The sequence below is a fragment of the Musa acuminata genome, chromosome BXJ3-8 (assembly GCF_036884655.1).
Source record: "Musa acuminata AAA Group cultivar baxijiao chromosome BXJ3-8, Cavendish_Baxijiao_AAA, whole genome shotgun sequence".
Lineage (NCBI taxonomy): Eukaryota > Viridiplantae > Streptophyta > Magnoliopsida > Zingiberales > Musaceae > Musa > Musa acuminata.
Window position 1 is genome coordinate 27359768 of NC_088356.1, and position 22571 is coordinate 27382338.

The 22571-nt window shown below is 37.4% G+C and overlaps 1 protein-coding gene across 2 annotated transcripts; it reads right to left on the reverse strand.

Moving 5' to 3' along the window:
• Positions 1-860: 860 nt before the first annotated feature.
• Positions 861-22194, reverse strand: LOC135646199 (DNA repair RAD52-like protein 2, chloroplastic). Of its 2 annotated transcripts, none has more exons than XM_065165474.1 (4): positions 21732-22194; positions 19521-19558; positions 18683-18819; positions 861-1287 (listed from the first exon to the last, which is right to left on the reverse strand). In XM_065165474.1, exons 1-4 carry the CDS (start codon positions 22067-22069, stop codon positions 1141-1143), a joined length of 660 nt encoding a protein of 219 aa, XP_065021546.1. In that variant the 5' UTR covers positions 22070-22194; the 3' UTR covers positions 861-1140. The 2 variants fall into 2 exon arrangements, with proteins under 2 accessions (XP_065021546.1, XP_065021547.1); XM_065165475.1 differs by having other exon boundaries at positions 18683-18774; positions 21732-22193.
• Positions 22195-22571: the final 377 nt, after the last annotated feature.

A 22571-nucleotide genomic window follows, 5' to 3' on the forward strand; every position in this document is an offset into this window, starting at 1 on the left:
TTAGAAATGGTTTGTTCAAACCAAATCAAGTTGGGCTATTACACCCTACATTGTTCTTCTTGGTTCTCCACAACAATGGGGTTTTTCTGTGGCTGATGATCGAGGTATACGAACTCTTTAATTTTTATTTTGTACGAATGATAAGCAGTGAAAATGAGATTTGATCCTTCAAACCTTGTTATCAAGCAGTCAAAGTCTTTCTTTATCCTTAGAAAATTATCAACGTGGATTTTTCCTAATTTTTTGAGATAGAAGATTATTCTTATTTTCCTGTAATAATTATCTTCTTATGCTCCTGATTAGCTTCACCCTCATTCTCATTTATTAGTGGATCTGATATGGTTTTTTTAGTTTTTCATGTAAGTATTCGTGTCTTCTGTTTCTTGACATTTGATCACATTCTATTTATTTTTTATTTATCCCTTTTTGTTGAATGTAGCCTTGGTGGGGAAGATGGAACAAACACCTCCTTCCTCCAACAGTATTAGTGCTTTCTTTTCAACTAGTATGTAGTACAGGAGGCCTGATTCGTGATGACAGCAGAGTGTTTGGTAAAAATCTCGGTGAATTCAAGCAAGATGGTCGAGTCCAAATGACATTAAAATAGTGGATTTACTCATCTCAAGTTGATTTAGTACTAAATGATCCAACGTAATATGAAAAGACAAGAAGCCACGACCAGGTCATGGGTTTGTTAGTGGAGGAGGTCTTTTAAGCAATTACTTGGGTTTTTCTCATCTCAAGTTTCCACAAAAAGATGATGATTTCTCTGTTAACCAACCAACACATTAAAACTTGACATTGGTTTAGTTAGTTGTACAAGCCTAACTATATCAACCGGAACATTAAAACTCAGCACGTTGAGCACCAGGAAACATTGATATTTACATCCTGAGCAAGATATAGATTTCATGTCAGAGTAACAACTTGGCACAACATCGGAAGGGTGGTTCGACCCACATATCATATTCTATCATATTCGACCCACCGTATGACCTAGTACAAGATTGCGTAACATATTTTCTGCAAAGAAATCATGTCCGTCCACACTATCATATTCTACAGTGTCTCATCATCATCTTCGTAAAAGATACAAGCCAAAAACCAAACTGAACTTAGGCTTTGCAGCACTATCACATTTTACGGTGTCTCATCCTCGTGGTATAGATGCAAGCCAAAACCAAACCGAGCACAGGCTTTGCAGAAGGCTAGTTCTTCGGCTGCAGCAATCGGATCCTTAAACCGGCCATCGTTCAGAGACACGGTTCCAGCAGACTCCCGATGCGCCTGCAATTGTACAACAATAAGCATACAACATAGGGGAACCTCACAGCTCATCTCAACAAGTAAAGATTTCCTGCTTTTTCATATCTGAAATGATAGCATGCAAATTCCTTGTGTTTTGATACTTTTGGTGATTTTAGATATTTTGGAACCTCTAAAGATGAATGTTATTGAAGAATCCATGACTTAATTTGATTCAAACATTGCGGTACATGCACACTTTTTTGTTAACTTTCTTGCTCCACCCATTCAAGTGCCGCCCTATGTGCTGTCAAAATAACTTTTACAAATTTCTACAGCTTCGTTAATATAAAACCAAATGAAAAAATGTGAAAACAAAATTTGGATAAGCATTAATATCTTAAACTGAGAGACTTCTAGTGAGTGAACACATCTTTGATAATTCTCACATATAAATATTTAGGTGGAATTTGGTCAAAGATATAGGAATATTAGTTTTGTGTCAAGTACTTTTTTTCTTTAGTTGCAAAAGGAGCTATGCCACCTTTGATGCAAAAATAGTGCACCACCTAATAGAACCGAAAAAAGTAGTCCCCTGCATTGAAGGTTCCACCAATACATGTTTTGGAGATGGTCAATTCACAAAGTCTGGTTCTTGCAAGCAAAGAGACTTTCTCCACGACTCAAATCCAAATAAACCAAGTTGCAAGGGAATTGCCTAATCATAGTGGTAAAGCTCCTCCCCTTAACCTGGTATAGAGCTGCATCGACTACAACAGGGTAAACCTAGAGGACCACATCTGAATCAGAATTTAGACAGGATAGGGTCTAATACATCTTTATCCATAATCAAACTAGTGCAGCCTGATTAAAATGAGTTGGACTAACAATATTTTGCAGAAAGGCTTCTAGTTAAGCTCCATTGGCTGATCTATGTTGCGATAGAACTGAATAACCCTTAAAGCATCTGATGGATGGGTCAAGTTTTCCGAATGTTCAAAAAATATATTTATATAACTCAAGATCTTATTTAACATAATAACTTTGACAAAAACTGCTAACAAGTATAAACTGAAATCACCAAAACCATCAAGATGAAGCCTGATCCTATCATAATTTTCCATCAGGAAAAAGCGGGCAGCCCTGTACATGATTCCATTATTTATATTCTAATTTTTCATTTGGGTATCTTTTTTCTTTTTCATTAGAACTATGATCCTAATTTGGTTGGCTGAAATCACTGGAAAGTGATCGGCCTGAAGTTGCTGAAATAACTAAAAGCACAAAAATCAATACAATTATTGAAATAGAGAAAAACTTTTCCTAGGAGGCCTAAAACCAAAGCTAGTAATAATAACCTCGGATCATCTACTTTTGTATGTTTACCACCATAATGCAAGAATTCTACTCTCACAAATAAATAAAAAACTTCAGGCCATTCAGGCCTATAAACATATCTAAACAAACAATTTAATTCAGCCTCAGCTATAATCTTCCTTCATGTTACAATTATTCACATCTCAATCTACATAAAGACTGATTACAGATAAATGAAATAAATTATTTTGGAGACAACCACACTAAGTCACTTCATATTATTCTCTCAGGCTTAGATTAGTTCCTGACCCTGTTTCTATTTTGAATGCAGGATTAGCAAACATTGATCTTGACATAACTGCTACTCAACCATTCCACCACTTGTAGTATATTGTTGCCAACTAGTAACTAGTGATGGATATTTTTTTTTTCTCTCTAAAGAAAAACTATCATTCATTCATCATAGAAGGTGATCCAAAAGGCAGGTGGAGAGAAGTACAAAAGTCAGTAGGGAGGTCATTTCCCCAGGTATCGTAACACCCCTGCTATAAGCAAAGCCAACCCATGAGCATCCCTTCACAGTCCTAGGAATAAAAGACCAACTGTTAACATGAGAACATTTGGGAAGCCCCAAAATGTTCTTGACAGTCCATGGGACAACATCAAGATTGTGGAGCCAAGAGATGAACTGTTGGGATTCAATTTTAATTCAAACACAACAGAAAGTCCATCCCAGATTGCAAGGCATTTTGTTTGAAGAGGTGAGGAAGCTTTGTTAACTCTGCAACCAGCAACAATAGTGGATCCATCTAGGTTCCATCTTGGGTTCTGATGGTGCAGTCTGTGCCAACAAACTCAGAAGAAAGGTTAAAGGAACTGCCAAATTCAATATAGCAAGTAGCAACTGGATTAGAGTTCAAGTGATTTGGGAAGGAGTGGAAGACCTTGCAAGGAAAAGACCTATGCCACTCCTAAAAAGTGTCATCTCACTAAAATAAACCATGGCCCAACACCAAATAGACAATAGTGGGGAATGATGGTTACAGAATAGACAAGCGTTGCAGTTGTTCCATAAAAACAAAAGAGAGTTAGCTATGAAGCTTATGAGATATAGAGCAGAAGATTTATCCAGGTTGAAGACTTCATCAACCCATGCTTCATTTCATGGTTCGTCTTATCGGTCCATACCGGTATACCAACCACTTGTCGGTACGATATATACCAAACTGTACCAAGCCATAATGAGCGTATCAACACATGATACATGAGGGCTATCAATGTACCGCCCATATCGGTCTCCTATCGGACCAATATATATCGCCCGTACCGAGCAGTACTGAGCAGTATGGTGAACCTTGCTTCATTCACCTAATTGTCATGGAAATGAAAGGAGTGGTAAATGTTTGACTTGCACCATATCTCAATAGGAGGCGAAAGGGCAAAGAAAGAATATGTGATTAGAAAAATCTTGCTGAAGATGGCAGACATGGCATGAGGAGACATGGGCATTGTTGAATCTGGCCATACAAGAGTAAGTGGGAAGGCAATACCAAATTAATCTTCACAAGAAAATTTTTAACTATTACAGCCACATTGAAAGCCCAAACCACCTTCCAACCATTCCTCATTGGGATCACACTATCAAGAATCTGTAGGTACTTTTAGTGCTAGAAATACCAAGGGGTTGATGGGTCCAGATCTAGTAATTGTCACTGTGGTGCATGGGAACCTGATTTCAGACTGCAAATTCCATGTCATATTTGAGTCGAGATTCATATTTATAAAAGCAATCCCATAGTTTATGGGAATGTTAGTAAGCTAAGGATCAGTTCATATATTGGTGTATCTCTTGTTCCCAATCAACATTTGAAGCCCATCTTTAAGATTAGAATATGAGGTGAAAAATACCTACCCAAACCAAGGTTTGTCATACCACAGCATACCGCTTCATATGGCCAGTACGTATCGGTCCAACAAGAGAACGGTATAGGAGGCAAGATTTGCCATGCCAACCTGTATCGCCTGGTATGGATGATACGTACTGGTCCAACAAGATGCCGGTACACGGACCACCCTCTACCAGGTGATACCATCACATGGCCCTGTATCGGATGATACAGGGTCTGTATTGAGCGATAACGGTTGAAATCCGACCATTACCGACTTGTACCGATTGGTAACTATCGAATTTCGACCGTTACCGATTAAGGGCTAAGATTCCCCTATTTTAAACGGTCAAAAGTGATTGTTTGAGGCTTCGAAAAGGGTTTTTAAACCCTGTCCTCCCACATTTTTTAACTCATTTCACTCTCTCAATCTCTTCAACTCTCTAAAGTTCTTTTTCACTCACATCTCTCTCTCATTCTCATATTTTTATTCTCCTAAATTCAACAAAGCTACGATTTGTGAATTGAATTAAATTTAGAAGACTAATTTGGAAGGATTCAAAGGAAGAACATTATAATCAAGAGGTATGTAATCTCTTTCTAGTTTTTTATTGATTTATGATATAATTAAGCTTATTTTTGTAGTGTATGACTTAATGTCTAATATATTGTTTGATATGTTTTTTATGGTAAAATAGTGTTAATTAGGGAGTAATTAAGGTCTTTAATATTGTGATTAGTATGCTTAATATTGATTTTTTCAAAATTAGATATTTAATAGTTCAAATCTTTATATTTCATGCATATTAAGGTGATTTATATATTTATGATGGTATAATAGGTTTAATTAGGTTTAACATAAGTTTTTTAATATTGCGATTAGTGATTTTAATGATGATTTAATCAAAATTTGATCAATATTGGGTCAATTCAATGTTTTTAATACTTACTAAGATGTTTGATATGTTTATAACGATGAAAGAGGACTAATTAGAGATTAATTAACTATGTTAGTACTGTGATTAGTGTCTTTAATTATGATGATATCAAAATTTAACCCATATTAGGTCAATTAAATGTCTTTAATGGCTATTAGAGTGTTTGAAATGTTTATAATGATGAAAGAGAAATATTTAATGGGTAATTAATTATGTTAATGGTATGATTAGTGTATCTAATAATGATTTCACTGTAATTTGATCTATATTTGATCAAAATTACATCTTTAATGCTTCTTAGGGTGCTTGATATATTTATAGTGATAAAATACAACTAACTAGAATTTAATTAAATTTTTAATACTGTGATTAGTGGTTTTAATAATGATTTAATCAAAATTTGATCAATATTGGATCAATTCATTGTCCTTAATACCTATTAGGATGTTTGACATGTTTATAATGGTGAAAAAGGACTAATTAGGGATTAATTAACTATGCAAATACTGTAATTAGTGTATTTAATTACGATGATATTGAAATTTGACCTATATTGGGTCAATTAAATATCTTTAATGCCTTTTAAAGTGTTTGACATATTTATAGTAATGAAAGAGAAATAATTAGTGGATAATTAACTATGTTAATGGTATAATTAGTATATCAAATGATGATTTCATCGTAATTTGACCTATATTGGATCAAAATTATATATTTAACTCTTTTTAGGGTGTTTGACATATTTATAATGATAACATAAAACTAATCAGAGTTTAATTAATTTTTTTTACTACTATAGTTAGTATATTTAATAATAAATTTAATGATATTGAGTCAATTCTATGTATTTAATGCACCTTGTTAGGGTTCATTACGACATTATGTATAATTGCACCTTGTTATTTTAAATTAGGGATAATTACAACTTGCTTATTTGATTTAATTTTGGTATGAACATGGTACCAAAGGAATAGGCATATGATAACGCTTGGGATCATACCCAAAAGATGGATGGGAATAGTCATCATTGGCAATACATTTATTGCGACTACATCGGCAAGGGTGGAGGAATCACTCGGGTGAATATTCATTTGGCTGGCGAGTATCCCAATGTTGCAAAATGCAAGAAAGTGTCGATGGGGGTCCATAATCATTTCAAAACAAGTTATAACAGGCAAGGGAAGATACAATAAAAAAGAAGGCAAGAGCTGAGGAAGAATATTATAAGGCTACACCGGAACCAGTTTATGACGATTATGAGGGTCGCGACGATGAAATCAACCCGGATCTTAGAGCTGGTATTCGTACATCACTAGAACATTATATGTACGAGAAAGCAACAAGGCATCGACGACCTGATTCACAATAGGAGCGCATGGTGGTGGCAGTGGATCTACGCCACAAGAAATCTAAAGGTCGGCCAGCATGAGGCAACCAACTACCCCTCCTTAGTTAAGCCGAATTGGTAGCATAAGATAGAGTGAAATCCGTGGTTTTCTAAATGGATTTGGTAGGAGGTCTATATTAGATATCATTGATATTGATCCATAAGCCTATCATCCACAAACAACGAAACAGGCACGGATTGATGATGCATATACAAAAGAAAGAAATGAGATATTGGGAAGACATTTGTAAAATGATTCAACTTCCACATGATTCCAACAAATATAGCCCAAGGTCCATATTAGACCATAGTAAATTGTCTAGATAGTCACTAACAGTGGAGTTAATTTAAAGAAGGTCAGTTTACAATTGATGGAAAAAAGGAAAACATTATCTTTGGACTCCATGGACCAGTGATTTCAGTAGGCGCTCGGGCGCTCGCCTAGGCGCTCGGGTGAGGCGAGGCCCAAGCGCCTCGCTTCACTTCCAGGCGGCGCGCTTCAAAGAGGCGTCGCCTGGGCGCTCGCCCGAGCCCAGGCGTCGGGCGCTTCGGGCGAGCGCCTGGGTTAAATCAGGCGACCGAACCAACATTTTAGGTCTGGTTCGGTCTCTGGTGCTTTAGTTGGTTCAATCGAACCAACTAAAGCACCGATATCAACTACCACTGCCCTACCCTAACCCTGCTCGTGTTCATACTACCGCTGCTGCTGCTCGCTCGCCGCTGTCGCCGCTCCCGCTGCTCACCGCTGTCGTTGCCACTGTCGCCGCTCTCGCTGTCGCTGCTCACTTTTACTACTGTCGCTTCACCCTCGGTCTTCCCTTACACTCCTCTTCCTTCTCCTCTTTCAAAAGTATATTGTTAACAGTATACTAGTAACAGTAATGTATTTGTATTTATTAAATTAATAATATATTATTTTGATTTTAATACTGTTAATTTTTATTTATTTAAAATTATTGTTAGGTTTCAAGATAAATGGCAAGTATACAAAGCAACTCAATAGAGTCTCCAGTGGCATAAAAAAAAGATCTTGCATAGAAGTATAATTATATAAAGGATCCGAAAGATCCTAATGCAGTGACTTGCATATTCTACGATAAGACTACTAGAGGTGGTATTTTTCGTGCAAAACATCTAGTAGGAAATTTCAAGAATGCAGCAGCTTGCAAAAAGTGTCCACCTGAGGTAAAAGAAGAGTTGCTGAGTTATATGAATGAAAAGAAGACACAAAAGAACGAATCTTACAAGAATTTATCAGAAGACAGTGTTGAGCATCTCAAGGATGAAGAAGAAGATTATTCTATGAGTATTAACCCAAGTGGGAAAAAAGTATACGATAAAAAAAGAAAAGAAGTTATGAGTACTAAGAAGAGTAAAAAAGGACCGATGGATCCTATATATGTTTCAAGGATCCCAGAAACAACAAGGGCAAGCAGGAGACTCAAAATTTAGACAAACAAATATAAGTGATGCTTGTGATAAAAAAATAAAAGGAAGAACAATTCAGCACATTGCTCGCTTCTTCTATCAGGCTGGTCTTCCCCTTAATACAACTCGTTTAGACAGTTTTAAGGATATGATTAAAGCAATTGGAAGATATGGTGCGGGATTAAAACCTCCAAGTTATTATGAGATGCGAGTTCCATTGTTGTAAAAAGAGTTGAATTATATAAATGACTTGCTAAAGGGTCATAAAGAATCATGGGCAACACATGGTTGCTCTATTATGTCAGATGTTTGGACTAACAGGAGGCGCAGGAGTATAATTAATTTTATGGTTAATTGTTCTTTAGGGACTATGTTTGTGAAGTCAATAGATGCTTCATCTTTTGTAAAATCTAGAGACAAGATATATGATTTACTTGACAACTTCGTGGAAGAAATTGGAGAACAAAATGTCGTTCAAATCATAATCGACAATGGAAGCAACTATATATTAGCTGGTAATATTCATCTTTTGAATTTTTTAATTATTTTATCTTCAATTAAATATGTTAAACTTTTAAGTCTTATCACTTTTGTTATCCTTTGTCTCAGGTAAATTGCTTGAAACAAAAAGACAATACTTATATTGAACTTCATATGTAGCACATTGTATTGATTTAATGTTGGAGGATATTGGAAAGATCTTAGACATCAAGAAAACCCTAGAAAAGACAATTTTTGTTGTTGGATCTTTATAATCATATTGGGGCTTTGAATATGATGAGAGAATTTACAAGGAATAAAGAATTAGTGAGATATGGTGTCACCCGATTTGCTACTTCATTCTTGACATTACAGAGCGTGTATTGTCAAAAACATAATCTGAGAAACATGTTTACCTCTGAGAAATGGGTGACAAGCAAATTGACAAAAGAAGCAAAAGACAAGAGGGCTACTGATATCATCTTAATGTCATCCTTTCGAAATCATATAGTTTATATATTAAAGGTAATGAGCCCTCTTATTCGAGTCCTTCGGTTGGTGGATAATAAAAATAAGCCTACAATAGGATATATTTATGAGACTATGGATAGAACAAAGGAGACGATTAAAAGGTCTTTTAATGAAAATGAAGAAAAATATGAGAAAATTTTTACAATCATTGGTGAAAGATGGAATTGTCAACTTTATCGTCCCTTACATGCAGTAGAATATTATTTGAACCCTGAATTCTTTTATAAGATTAAATCTGTTGGGTTTGATGCAGAAGTTTTGGATGGGTTATATCAATGCGTTGCAAGATTAGTTCTCAGCCTTGAGGTTCAAGATAAGATTATTCGTGAATTATCTTTATATAAAAATGACGAAGGTCTTTTTAGAATTCCAATAGCCATTCGATCCAAGACAACTACGTCTCCAAGTATTAATAATTTGATATAATTAATTTCATATATATTATGTTACTATGTTATTACTAATAATAACATAAATTTTGCAATTGAATGGTGGAGTCTATTTGAAAATTCCACCCCGAACTTACAGTAATTTGCTATCAAAGTACTTAGTTTGACATGTAGTGCTTCGGGTTGTGAGCGAAACTGGAGTGTCTTTCAGCATGTAAGGATCACTAAATATTTTTGTTTTAATTAATTTATTTATTTAGATAGATGTATCAATATATTTTTAAATTATATGACATAACAAATTCACTCGAAGAGAAGAAATCGGTTGGAACATCAACGATTGCACGATCTTATTTACATAAAGTATAATCAAGCTTTGAAGGCTCGTTATGATTTATAAAATAGAATTGATTCAATCTCATTGCAAAATATTGATGATTCAAATGAGTGATTGGTAAGAGAAATGGGTACTAACTTGCAAGACGCCGAAGACGAGCTTGTATTTGAAGATGATAGATTGATATGGGGAGATATGGCAAGAGCTTTAGGTGCTGGAGAATTACAAACATATACAAGATAGATGACAAAGAGAAAAATAAGTGCAAAAGCATTAAGCTCGACTCTTGTTATTGTTGAAGACATAGATAATGAAATATATTTTAATGAAGTGGAAGGAGCCGAAGGACAAGAGGAAGAGGACGAATTCAATGAAGATGATTTGTGTGAAAATGACGATAATATTGATTATGATGAATGACTTTGATATAAAATTTTATTGTTTTGAATTTTGAAACTTTTTGTTAATGTGACATTGTGATTTTGTATCTTAGATTTTCTTAATTTAATAGCATATTTTTATTTAAAATTTTAAATAATTATATTTATTAATTATATTATATATTTTATATTTTAGCGCCACGCTTCGCTCGGACGAGCGCCTAGCGCCTCGAGCGTTTTTGGACCTTGGCGCCTTTTGGCACCTAGCGCTTTTTAAATCATTGCCATGGACAACTCATTGCATGGATCTAATGTTAAAGGATATTAGCGAGCTGTCATCAGTCAACAAGTGTGTAGCTCGAGCACAATCGATCACAAAGTTTATATATAATCATCATTGGATCCACTCTTTAATGCAAAAGTATATAAATGGTGAGATACTTAGACTTGGAGTCACTCAATTTGCTACAAATTTCATTGTCTTAAAGTCAATACAACAAAAAACCTTGAGGTAATGGTCACCTCACATAAATGATAAAAAAAAAGGGGAAAAGATCAAGCGATAAAAAAAAGATGGAAAAAAAATAAAAAAGTTCGAGCGATGGAAAAAAGATAAAAAAGACTATTCTTACTTCTAGATTTTAGGATACTGTGAATGAAATCATAAAAGGTGTGAAACCACTTTATGTTATCCTCCGTAAGGTCGATATGAACACATGCCCACAAATGCCTTATCTTAGGCATATACTGATTATAGCAAGAGAGAATGTCAAGAAACCATTTCAAAGATGGTTTTAAGGCCAACTAATACTTACAGATCATCGATCGTAGGACTGAAGTTCATATAGACCAAGAAATCCATAATGCAAGTAAATTCAAATTTAGTATAATTTAATTCATAATTTTTTAATATTTAAAAATGGAGGGAGAGCGCTTAGTCATGAAAGAGGCCGAGGAGGTGGAGAATGCGGAGGCAAACTCCAAGTATCGAGACAAGGCTGGAGGGCAAAGGCTAGGGAACTTCGTAAGACCGATGTCAACGAACTTCTCATCAAGATAGCCGAAAGTGAAGGACTTCGGGTTGATGCAAGAGTGCTCGACCGAGGAACGTAGGCAGTACACGGTGTTGTACCTTTACGACTCAGATGAGTAGGCGACAAAGATGATGGAGAAGACGGTATAATCCTAAAGGCGACCAAAATTACTAGAGACTTGCTCCAAGTTGGGGTGAAAACTTCTTGCATTCCATAAGTTCAATGACATTGAGAAGGTGAATCACAGTAGCTAACTCAACGTAAGGAGTGCGAACACTTCGAGTGCTTCAGAAGTGCAAGCAAAGAGCAAGTGAAGGCTAGTAACCAGCTCGATGCATGGAGTATACAACCCTTGAGGAGGCAGGCGAAGTCGAGTAACCATTACCTTCTCAACTCTTAAAAGAATGAGCGAAATCGAGTACCTCAATTCTTTTATATATCCAGTAGAGGAGCTTTGCACAAGTTCAAATACCCTTCGAAGAAATCTAATGGAAGACAATAGTTGTCAAATCCTCACCAATGGTGATCGGTGCTACTGAGAGTAGATTGTCCGTTTCATTTCCCAACAGAATACCAATCAAAAGTGGAAGTGATGCGAACCTACTTAGAAGTGATAACTAAGTGAAAGAAGAAACGATAGGCAAATTTTATGGAAGGACCCAAAAACTTCAAAAGTTTATAAGGCGATGCTCGTTAAAGCTCCAACAAGCATCCACATAGTTCAAGCGGCATGAGGCATTTGAGAGACTGACGTATATTAAGGATGGTCTTTTCCTTTATCTGAAAGATCCGCAGGAACCAACAATGATCAACACAACTCAGCCAACCCCACACTAGAGTCAAAGTCATTGGCGAGTTGAAGCTGCATGGCGGATTAAAAATTCAACTACTCAACAACAGTAGAGGAGAGCAATTGGGAGCCAAGCGGCGCATTGCAACTGGAGCAGAAGATTGAAGACTCAGCAAAGGCGAGGAGATGCAGCGTCGACAAAGACTTCGAAGAGGACGTTGAAGGAATAAGTGGGGGAGAATGTCACTGACAAATTATAAACGAGGTGTTCGATGTAATGCTTATGTATGTCTGTGTCTTTTGGTTTGTTCATCATGCTTTGCACAACATGTAAAGGGACAATCGAAGGCTTAATAGCCCCATTTTAGTTGGGTTTGGTGGTCATTTTCGGTTTGTAAATAAAAGTTGTGTCATGTAGACACTTGTAGGAGATTTCGATCTATAGTGGACCATTTTGAACCCTTTGTTGTACGACCGTTCAGAGCTTGTGAAGTTGTTTGTAATTTGCATTAGCTATGAAGTGTTTACTGAAATAATTGCTTGTGGATCCCGAATGAGATACTTTCTCTAATTCATTTTCTCTTTTGTAGGTCCTAAGAAGCTATAGGAGGTTTCGGGGAGGCTGACCTTTGCAGACAGACACGCAAGGGTGTCGCACGACTTAGGCAAAACTAGTTAAGTCTGTGATAGGTCAATCGATATATCGGTACAGATTGATAAGACGAACCATGATCCAAACCCATGAAACTCCTAATTTAATATTATAAAACCAAGGGGAGGAAGATACATATTTAGCAATAAGCAAGAAAGCCCAATGGTGATCAGATTTATTGAGTAAAGGAATAATCCTTTTAGCCTCAATGGTAAGTTTGACAAGGTGTAAATCACTGATACCAAGACTACCCTTGTCCTTGGGGGGGGGGGTGCTATAATTGCATATGAGGAGATTAATTTTGTTGTGAGAGCTATCATTGTTCTAAAAAACCTTCTAAATATCCTTTTGTAATGATTTGTTTTAGAAACCCAATAATTCATAATCATATGGATGGGTATGGCATTGACCACCGAGTAAACAAGGATGACTTTACCCACTAGGGAAATGAGGCCTTTTACCGTTCAAGATGTTGTCCACAAGAAGGAAAGTCCAAATCTTTCAGGGACCTTAATAGGGTTGACATATGAGCCTAGGTCTTTAAGGGGCCAAGATCCCTTGATACCAAAAAAATTACATAAGCAATGTTCGTTTGAGGGTCACAACCTTTGGCCAAAAGAATTTCATATTTTGACTTGTTGATGGAAAGGTTGGTGAAAGTGGAATAAAGCTCAACGGCCTTGGCCAAATGAGAACAAGACATATGGGTAGCCCTGAAAGAAATGATCGTGCCAACAATAAGTGAGATTTTAATCCCCTTGATGCTTAAGGGAGAGAGCTTGCTGTGATGGACTTGGTTGTCAAGAATGGATAAGAGAATTAATTAGATAAGGATCAAAAGAAAGGGGGCGAGTGGATCCCTTGTCTAACATGGCATGATTATTTGGATGGAGGGTCAAAAGTTGCATTAAGGGAAATCTCAAGAGTTTCTCAAGAAATCTTGTCAAATGCTTTCTCAAGTTCTAACTTGAGGAGGATTAAGGGGCATTTTTCTTTTATATAAACAGTGAGTGGGCTAACTCATTGGCAATCACAATTTTATCATTAATGTTTCTACCTGGATAAAGGTCGATTGCTCTTTATGAATGAGGTTGTTAAGTAGTGGCTTCATGTGGTTAGCGAATGAGTTTGTAGAAGATATTGCAGAGGACAATAGGAAGTAAGGAGGGGTTAAGTTTTTGGGAATATAGATTAAAAATACTCTAGTTCAACTAACCGTTGAGGAGAAATTTGAATGAAAGGCATTGAAAGAACTAATGATTGAATCCCTAATACAAGGCCAATAAGTACAATAGCATTAAAAGAACTAAGGATTGAATCCATAATGCAAAGCCAATAAGTACGATAGAATTCAACCATGAAGCCGCCGAGGCCTGGGCTCTTGCCTAAACCCATTTAATTGAGAGCAACAAAGATTTTCACATTGGAGAAGGACAAAGATAAGTTGTGAGAGTCTGCATCACTAACTTTAGACAAAGTAAATAAGTTCCAATCAAGCAAAGAGATAGAGGGCCTCAAGGACTAGAGATCTTCATACCAGTGACTAAAATGATTACGGATGTCTTGAGGATCTGTTAGGGTAGGTTTAACAGAGGTATGAATAGAAGCAATGGTGTTCTGTCTCTTGCGCATAGCCACCATACAATGGAATTATTTGTAATTAAGATCTCCTTGGCCAAGCAATCAATTTATTATAAAGGATTTGCAGATTTAAGAATTCTCACTGGTGAGCGCTCTTTTGGAGTCTTTAAAAGCTCCAATGAGTTAATAGCTAAGGATTTTTCAAGGTTTCCCATACAATGCTTGTGCCAATTAGAGAATTTGTGTTCAAGGATAGTAAGTTGATGATAAAAGGAGTCGTGGGGGCTGGAGGAAGGATAGTCATCTCACTAGACTTCCTTGACAAAGGACTCCACCTTGGGGTACTCTATCTAGTAGGGCTGAAATCTAAACAAGCGACGTCATAAAAGCTTTGTCAAGTTGAACCGAAATATGAGCAGGGGTGACTTCTTGTCACAAGTAAACCAACAACCCAAATCAACTAAATCAGCTTGGAAAAAAATTTATCGAAATCCATGACAGGTTTATTCAAAAGAAAAGGCTAGAATCCTGATTTCTAATTAGGGGAGGAAATATAGTTCATGTCTCCACTCAAAAACCAAGGAATGTCATCCAAATCAAGCATATCGAGAATTTTCCATATGAATCAACAAATAAAAGCACAAGTACTAGCGCACGTAGCAATAAGAAGCCACAAAGCCTTACTAGGCTCTTCAGTAAGTACTTTAAGCGATTGGTCACATTTTGCAAAGTAGGGTGGCTCTGAACCTATCAACCCTACAAGCAACATGCAATATTTGGTTCTAAGGTGGTCACCACTACAGTATTCAAGAGCTTCCTTATAGTTTCAAGAGAGGGCTAAGATATTAAATTGTGGGAGAAGGGTTAGATTCCATTTGGAAGGGGGCTAGCATAGAGGAGGAATCTGGGGTAGCATAATGCAATGTCATTTTCATATATTTATGTTTCAGAGCTATAAGAAGGGGTTCAGAGTTAACCTGAAGTAGTTTCCTTCGAGCTTTGGGCCCTTCCATGACAACCACTTTTGCTCACTCAAGGTCTTTATCATCGAGCATGAAAGCTTCATCAAGATAGGCAACTTCGTCGGGAGCCTTTCTAAAGGCATCTGTCATCCATGCCATAAAGCTTTATGGGAATTTTGGATAGTCCTTGGCTCAAATGCAAGCTGGGTAAAATTCATCCTGGGGAGGCTCAAAGTCGAGATTTTAAAGGGTTGCAAGGGACTAAGTCCTCACCATCCAGCATCTTGACTAAGTCCCCCCACCATCTGACATCTCAGCTACTAATTCAAGGAGCATAGAAGAGGGAAGGGAGAACAAAGAGGATACAAGGGGAGCAAAGGGGCCGGCATTGGGGGTGAGAAAATGGAGGGACATATACGATGAGAGGACGAGGTAGGGAACAGGCGTAGAAGAGGGCAGAGAGAGACAAGGGGCAGGATAAGACGTTAGAGGGGGACATGACGTGCATCAGGGAGGGGAGCAAAGGCATCAGGGGCCGTTCCATTGAGGGGAAAGTTTGAAGCATGAACAGGATATCTGCCAGCTGTAGGAGCATGCAAGGGAGACAACGAGGCATCAGCAATAAAGACAGCATCAACAGCAGTGATGAATATGTTGACGCTTGGGAAATTTGACTGGAAAAAAATCCTTGAATTGATATGAAGTCAAACAATATATAAATAAGTAGGAATGACTGTCACTGGTTTGATCCATACTGATGTTGTAATTTCATGATCAATAAATTCTCAGCCTGCTATCCACACCTATTCAGCATGTACAAGAGTTTGGCCTAAAAATTTGCTCATCCTTAAATTCCAATCAAGAAACTTTTATCTGGTTTCCTAGAAAGATACACAGATCAAGTCCACAAATGTTTCAACTTCAACAGAACAAAGAACTTTCAATCTCACCACATTAAGTGAACCCCTTCAAAACCTTCAAATCTTTGTTATGTAGCCCTAGGGAGCCACCAAGACATCTAATTGGGCCATTTCATATATTCTTTGAGTAACAATCAATATCTAAAAAAGTATTACACTTGTATATATGACTTCATATGGTAATCAAAATGCAAATATTCTGATGATGATGATGATAATAAATCTCAAATTGAAGACCAAAATGAATCATTTTCAAGTTGGGACTGTCTTTCCCAATCATATTTTGATCCATGGTTTAAAATATTGATTGGACCAATACATAATGAATGATATCTATTGATTTGATCAATCACCAACTTTAATGATTGTATCACTTTGGTACAGTACCAGACTGATGGGTTGTTGAAAGTTGAAACCAGTCTCAAACAGGTAGTTAAAACAGTATACTGATTTCAAGAACCCATCAGGCTGAAATTGTACCACCAGGAAAGCCTGAACATTAAATTCTAGCCCCAATTCTAATACTGTCCCATCAGACTGGTGCTGAGGAATTTGAATATTCAAGGGAATATGGTGGTAATGTTTCTGAACAAAGAGTGTAGCCCTAATTCTTTTAAAGGTCTTTAAGTCTTTCCTTATATGTGGAAAACACTGATTTAGCTTAACTATGTGCAGAATTATGTAAGACTATCAATGATTAAAGTTTAATACCAGTTTAATAATGGTTTCAACCAAGGTATGCAATACTGTACCATACCGGTGTTTCGAGGTTGGCTCGGTATGGTACGGTACCAGCGTACCAAACGATACACTAGGGCGTACTAAACGATATACCAAGGCGTACCGAATGATACACCAGGGCTTACCGAGCGATTTCTTCTTACTGTAGCACTATAGTACTGTATACTGTAGCACTGTTATAATGTAATATTGTAACACTGTAGCACTGCTACAGTGTATTACTGTAGCGTTGTAGCACAGTCCGTCCAGTAGCGGACAATCCATGTACCGGTATACGGTTGGACCGGTACATACCGCTATACGGTCGGACCGGTACGTACCGCCCATGCCGAGTGGTACCATTCAAAATTGCATACCATGGTTTCAACAACCCATCAACCCTGGAAAGCCTGAACATTACCACCATATTCCCTTGAATATTCAAATTCCTCAGAATATAGCAAATTTATATTTGCACTGTCTTGTTAATACCATAGCATAAGGTACTCTAATTAAAATATAATTAAATTCATGAAATCAGAGTGAAAAGGACAAGCAGGTAGGAGACAATTAAAAGAAGTCTAGAAGTTGGAATAAATTATCCATTCTAGAGAGAGAAGATGGTAAGGTCACAAGGCTTAAGAAAACATTTTCACTTTCTTTTAGAAAATATATCATTGTCAGACATGTTGAGACATTTAGGGCTGTCTTTATAGATTAGCCATTCAAGCTTCAACAACTAATAAGATTTGATAAACCAAGGACATTATTTCTCTTCTCCCAGTTCAAGCTCATCTAGAACCTTCTAATGATAAGATCATCCTTTCAAGTGAATAAACAATAAAGCCTAAAAATAATGATAACATAAGATTTAACTCCACACAAATTAATAAAATTACTTCAAAATCATAAAAAATAATTGAAGGAAAAAAGTCCTTATTTTGACTTGAACAACCCGTTTATTTGACTCCTATATTGGGATGCAACAGTTAGACAAAATGTGTTAATAATAAGAGAAGAAAAACAAAAGAGGTGTTGAATTGAAGGATCATCAATCTGCCCCAACCGTTATGTATCAACCAGCATTTACTGGTCTGAGTGTGAACCATGACATGCACTGTCCCTTTCAGTGATCCAGTTCATTTATTTTTTTAGTGATACATAGTGGCCACTCAACCCCATCTCTATATTGCCTATCTCTCTTGCAAGCCCACCATCCACCCACTGCTTATGATGCCGTCAGTACCGTCCATTGCCTATTGCTGCTGGTGCAACCTCCTGCAATGGCTGATGCCACTGGCCCAACTACTCCTCTCCTCTCCAACTTCCCTCTGCCTCCTCCTCCTCCCTCTTTTTGGTATCATGGTACGTACCAATGTACCATGTGCTGCCATGCTGGTGCATACCGGATCCATTCCGATCAGCCCATGTGTCCAATATCCCGAAATACCAGATCTTGATCAAAACACACAAATGTTTCAGCCTTACCTTTGCTAACCAAAATATTCTCTTTTCCAAAGAGAGAAAAAAGGGGAACTATCTGGAGATATGTGAATAACATTTTCCACAGTTTCAGTAGATTTATATTTTACCTGGCACTACAAAAATAGACATGCAAAGCTGATATTTCAACTACAAGTAGTCCATTGTATAATTAATAGAGAAAAAAAAAAGGGCATGAAATGAAGCTGTTGCAGACAAGTACCTCGCCATCCAATCCTCGTATGGTAACACGATATACCACAGTCACATTCCCATTGTCCGAGAATATTATATCACGTACTTCTCCACACCAGCCTTGTGATGCAAAAGCCACAAGAAATTGATAGTGGCAAATCAGATCTTGTAAGATGCTCATCCACATTAAGCCAATGTTAATTTAGATCAACTTAACTAAAGAATGGAAGACTAAGGATGTTTAATACACAGGATTTGAGATTTTTAAAAGGGCAATATTAATATCCAATAATAGGTTTTCTAGTTGTTTAAGTGGTATATAAAATTTTGAGCAGATAAAGGTAAATACTGCAGTTAAAATAATGAAAAGAAAAGACCGGATGCATGGGATTTCTCTTCTAATCTGCCAAAAAAGATTGTGTGGAGAATTTTGTACTATGATGAATTAGGGTATACGTGTACAAGTTTCTGTATAATAGTAAAGAAGACAGATCTTAGCATCATTTTACTCATGAATGAAAAATATAGGTGACCAAATTCATTGTATTGCTTAGTTGTCCACAGAATAAATCAATGTAATTGCTCACAGATCTTTAGAAAAGGCTCCCTGGTAAGAAATCAACAATATGGTATGAGTGAAAAGTTCAAATATTGTATTTTAAATCAGATAGGCTGCAATCATAATGAAGAGAACTATCCTTGGAATGCAAATTATGTGATACTTCACTGGTTAATTTTATGTGATATAGAATCCATCATGAAGAGATTAATAACAAACATAAAATACTCTAGTTTTGCATGAGACATATGACAAAGTTAAAAAAAATATATTGTGATCAAACTAATAATGATGAAGAAAGATTCACCTGGGGCATAGAAACTCAGCATTCTATTTGCATGATACCTACAAAAACAAGAATCAATAGGGTTAAACCAGACTTAGCCAATTAACATGCCAAGTCCAGTTATGAGTCAAGCTAGTCAAGCCGAGAGGCAATTGTAAACCATGAAACTGTCAAATGTCGAAGCAATTCAAATAAAAAAATAAAGGGATAAAATTCAAATGAAAAGAATGGTCTAGGTACCTTAAATTAATCTTGTTCTATGTAGAAACAAGAGAGTAATGGAATCACATGAATTACACACTTCTTATCAATTTGAAAGGTATGTTTTTTGACACAGATTGTTAAGGATTTTGATTTTGTTCCCTGTCAAATGTATAAATATGTGCATGATTTCTGTAGTGCTTTTTATGCATGCTACTTTTTTAATGTAATTTTTCTCTTGATCCAATTCTTAATCTGCCTTATTATGATTTAAAATATCATCATTCTGAGTTTGATCTAGGACCTTTGATGTTTCCCTTTCATAGTAATAATCAAGGTATCTAGGTAAACTTTGATGACAAGTAGTTAATGTTCAAAAGAACTCAAACCTTGTTGAGACAGTGAAGGCATCGAGCGCTCAGACACTCACCTAGGCACCCAAGCAAGGTGAGGTCAAGTGCCGCCGCTTACTAATTAATCCAGGTGGGCACCTTCACATGGCACAAGGGCACAATTGAACACAAGCTTCATGAGGTTCAAGCATAAACCTAAACCAAATCAGGTTTGACTCAAGCTTGAACGACCCAATTTGGGTCAAGCTTGGACAGCCCAATTTGGGTCAAGCTTGAACAACAAGAAATTTGGAGTGGTCTATTGATTCTAGTTCGAATCAACTGGCAGTGGTGTCTTTTTCTCCATCGACGAATGGTGGTGTCTTCCTCTCCATCAGCGAACGACAACAGCGTCTTCCTTCAGTGAGAGGCTTCCATACATTAAGTGGATTTCCAGGAGGCTCTTCTCTCTCTCTCTCTCTCTCTCTCTCTCTCTCTCTCTCTCTCCTTCCTATAATCATCTCTTCTCCTCCTCCATTGTCCCCCCTCCCCACCCCGTCGAGCCTCCCCGGACCCTAACAATCATCTTTCCTCTCCTCCTCCGCCTCCTCCCCTAGTAGCTCCCCTCAATGATTTAAATGAATGGCCAATGGGAGAAATGGGGGCTAACTTGCAAAATCCTAAAGATGATCCTATTCTTTAGGATGACAGTTTGATATGGGGAGAAGCAGTAAAAGCTTTGAGTGTTGAAGAAAAATGAACTTACACATGACAACTCATGAGAACAAGATGAATGCAAAAGCCTTAAGTCCATTGCTTCTAATTGTCGAAGAGGGAACTTAATTTGATTAAGATGAACAAGAGGTTGCGTGATACAAATCAGCTGAAAAGGATGATAATGACAAACTTGAAGATGTTGAGGATGATGATGTGGACGTTGATGATGATTAATGTTAACTTTTTTTTTTGTCATTTTTGTTATTTGACATGGATAATGTAATTTGGTATTTTAAATGAATGCAATTTGGTGTGTTATTTCTATTTTAGTGATCATGTTTCTCAATAATGAGATACATTTTTAATTTTATTCATGAATCATGAGCATCTCAGGTGTTTTGGCACTTTGGCACTTAGCATCTTTGGCTACACTACACCGGCTCGGACTACACAAAAGTTCATCTCTTTGGCCATCAATCAAGAGATCCTTGTAAGGTTACCCACTTCTTGTGGACATGATGAGAATCGGGCTCTGATACTAAATACGATGAAGGACAACCTAAATGATATATCATGAGAGAATTGAGTGAGGGATCGATAATAAATAGAAAAAAAAAAAAAAAAAGCAAAATGGAGAGAGGAGGCTAGAAAACCCGATTCACAGAAATCGTAGCTAAAGAACAAAGAAAAAGTACCACAATTCAATGATCACTAATTCGGTCGAAAGGACATATCACGCTGGCACAAATTCAAATGGCATCTATGTTAATGTGAACAAACAACCAGAAAAGTCAACAAATCTGGCTACTTTCCACAGTTAACCATAAAATGAGGCTGATGCTCAAAAGTCAACAAATCTGGATCCAGAACGAACCACATCTGAACTCTATGCCAAATTCTAATTAAGGGAAAATCCACGAAAAGGAACGCTGCCGACGGATCCGAAAAGAAGGGAGGAAAGGGGGGAAGAGAAGAGAGGTACCAAGGGATGGAGTTGTCAGCAGGGTCGATGATGTTGTCGGGCACTCTCTTGTTGAGGTCCCGGAGGATCTCCTTTAGAGGGCGACAGAATGACGGCGTCAGGTCGAGTGGCACCACATAATTGGAATTGGGAACCCTGCCTCCGCCGCCGGCCCCGCCGGTTTTCTTGGCGCCATTGCCCGACGCACCGGCGCCCTTCTCCAGCGCTGCCACGATCACTACTGACGCCGATGCCGTCCGCGGCAGCCCGGTGGCCGCAAAGCGGAACCGCGCGTCCTTGCCGCCGGCAGCGGCAGTGACCGGAAAGGCCGATCGAGCAAGGAAGAGGGTGGATTCCATCCGGAGGCGATGGGAAAAGTGAGAGAGGGAGGAGGAAGGGGCGACAAAGAGAGGAAACCGGATTTCTCTCTCCCTCAGTGCAGTGAACACGTCTCCCCTCAAGCACAAAGGGGAAATGACCTTTTCTTTGGTTGTTTCCGTCGATCTAAATAAACAATTATGAGAGCTAGTCACGGCTCTTACCGCCGTAAGAGACTTAGACGATCAAAATGCAACTGTTCACTTGTCGTTAACAGCCGGTCCACCTCCCTCGTGATTCGGTAATAACATGGGGCACACGTGGGACCATGTCACCTCCGCAATAAAAAGACGTGGTCCCGTTTTAAGAGAGGTGCGAGAGTTTTGTTACCCTCGATGAATTTTCTAGAATTTTTCTTTTATATATAGAGTCCCTCATTTTATACTGTTCAAATTCAGAGATTTATTTTGTTTAGATCTGATGTATTATCGGATTAATATTATATATATATATATATATATAAATTTTGAACTATATCACTAT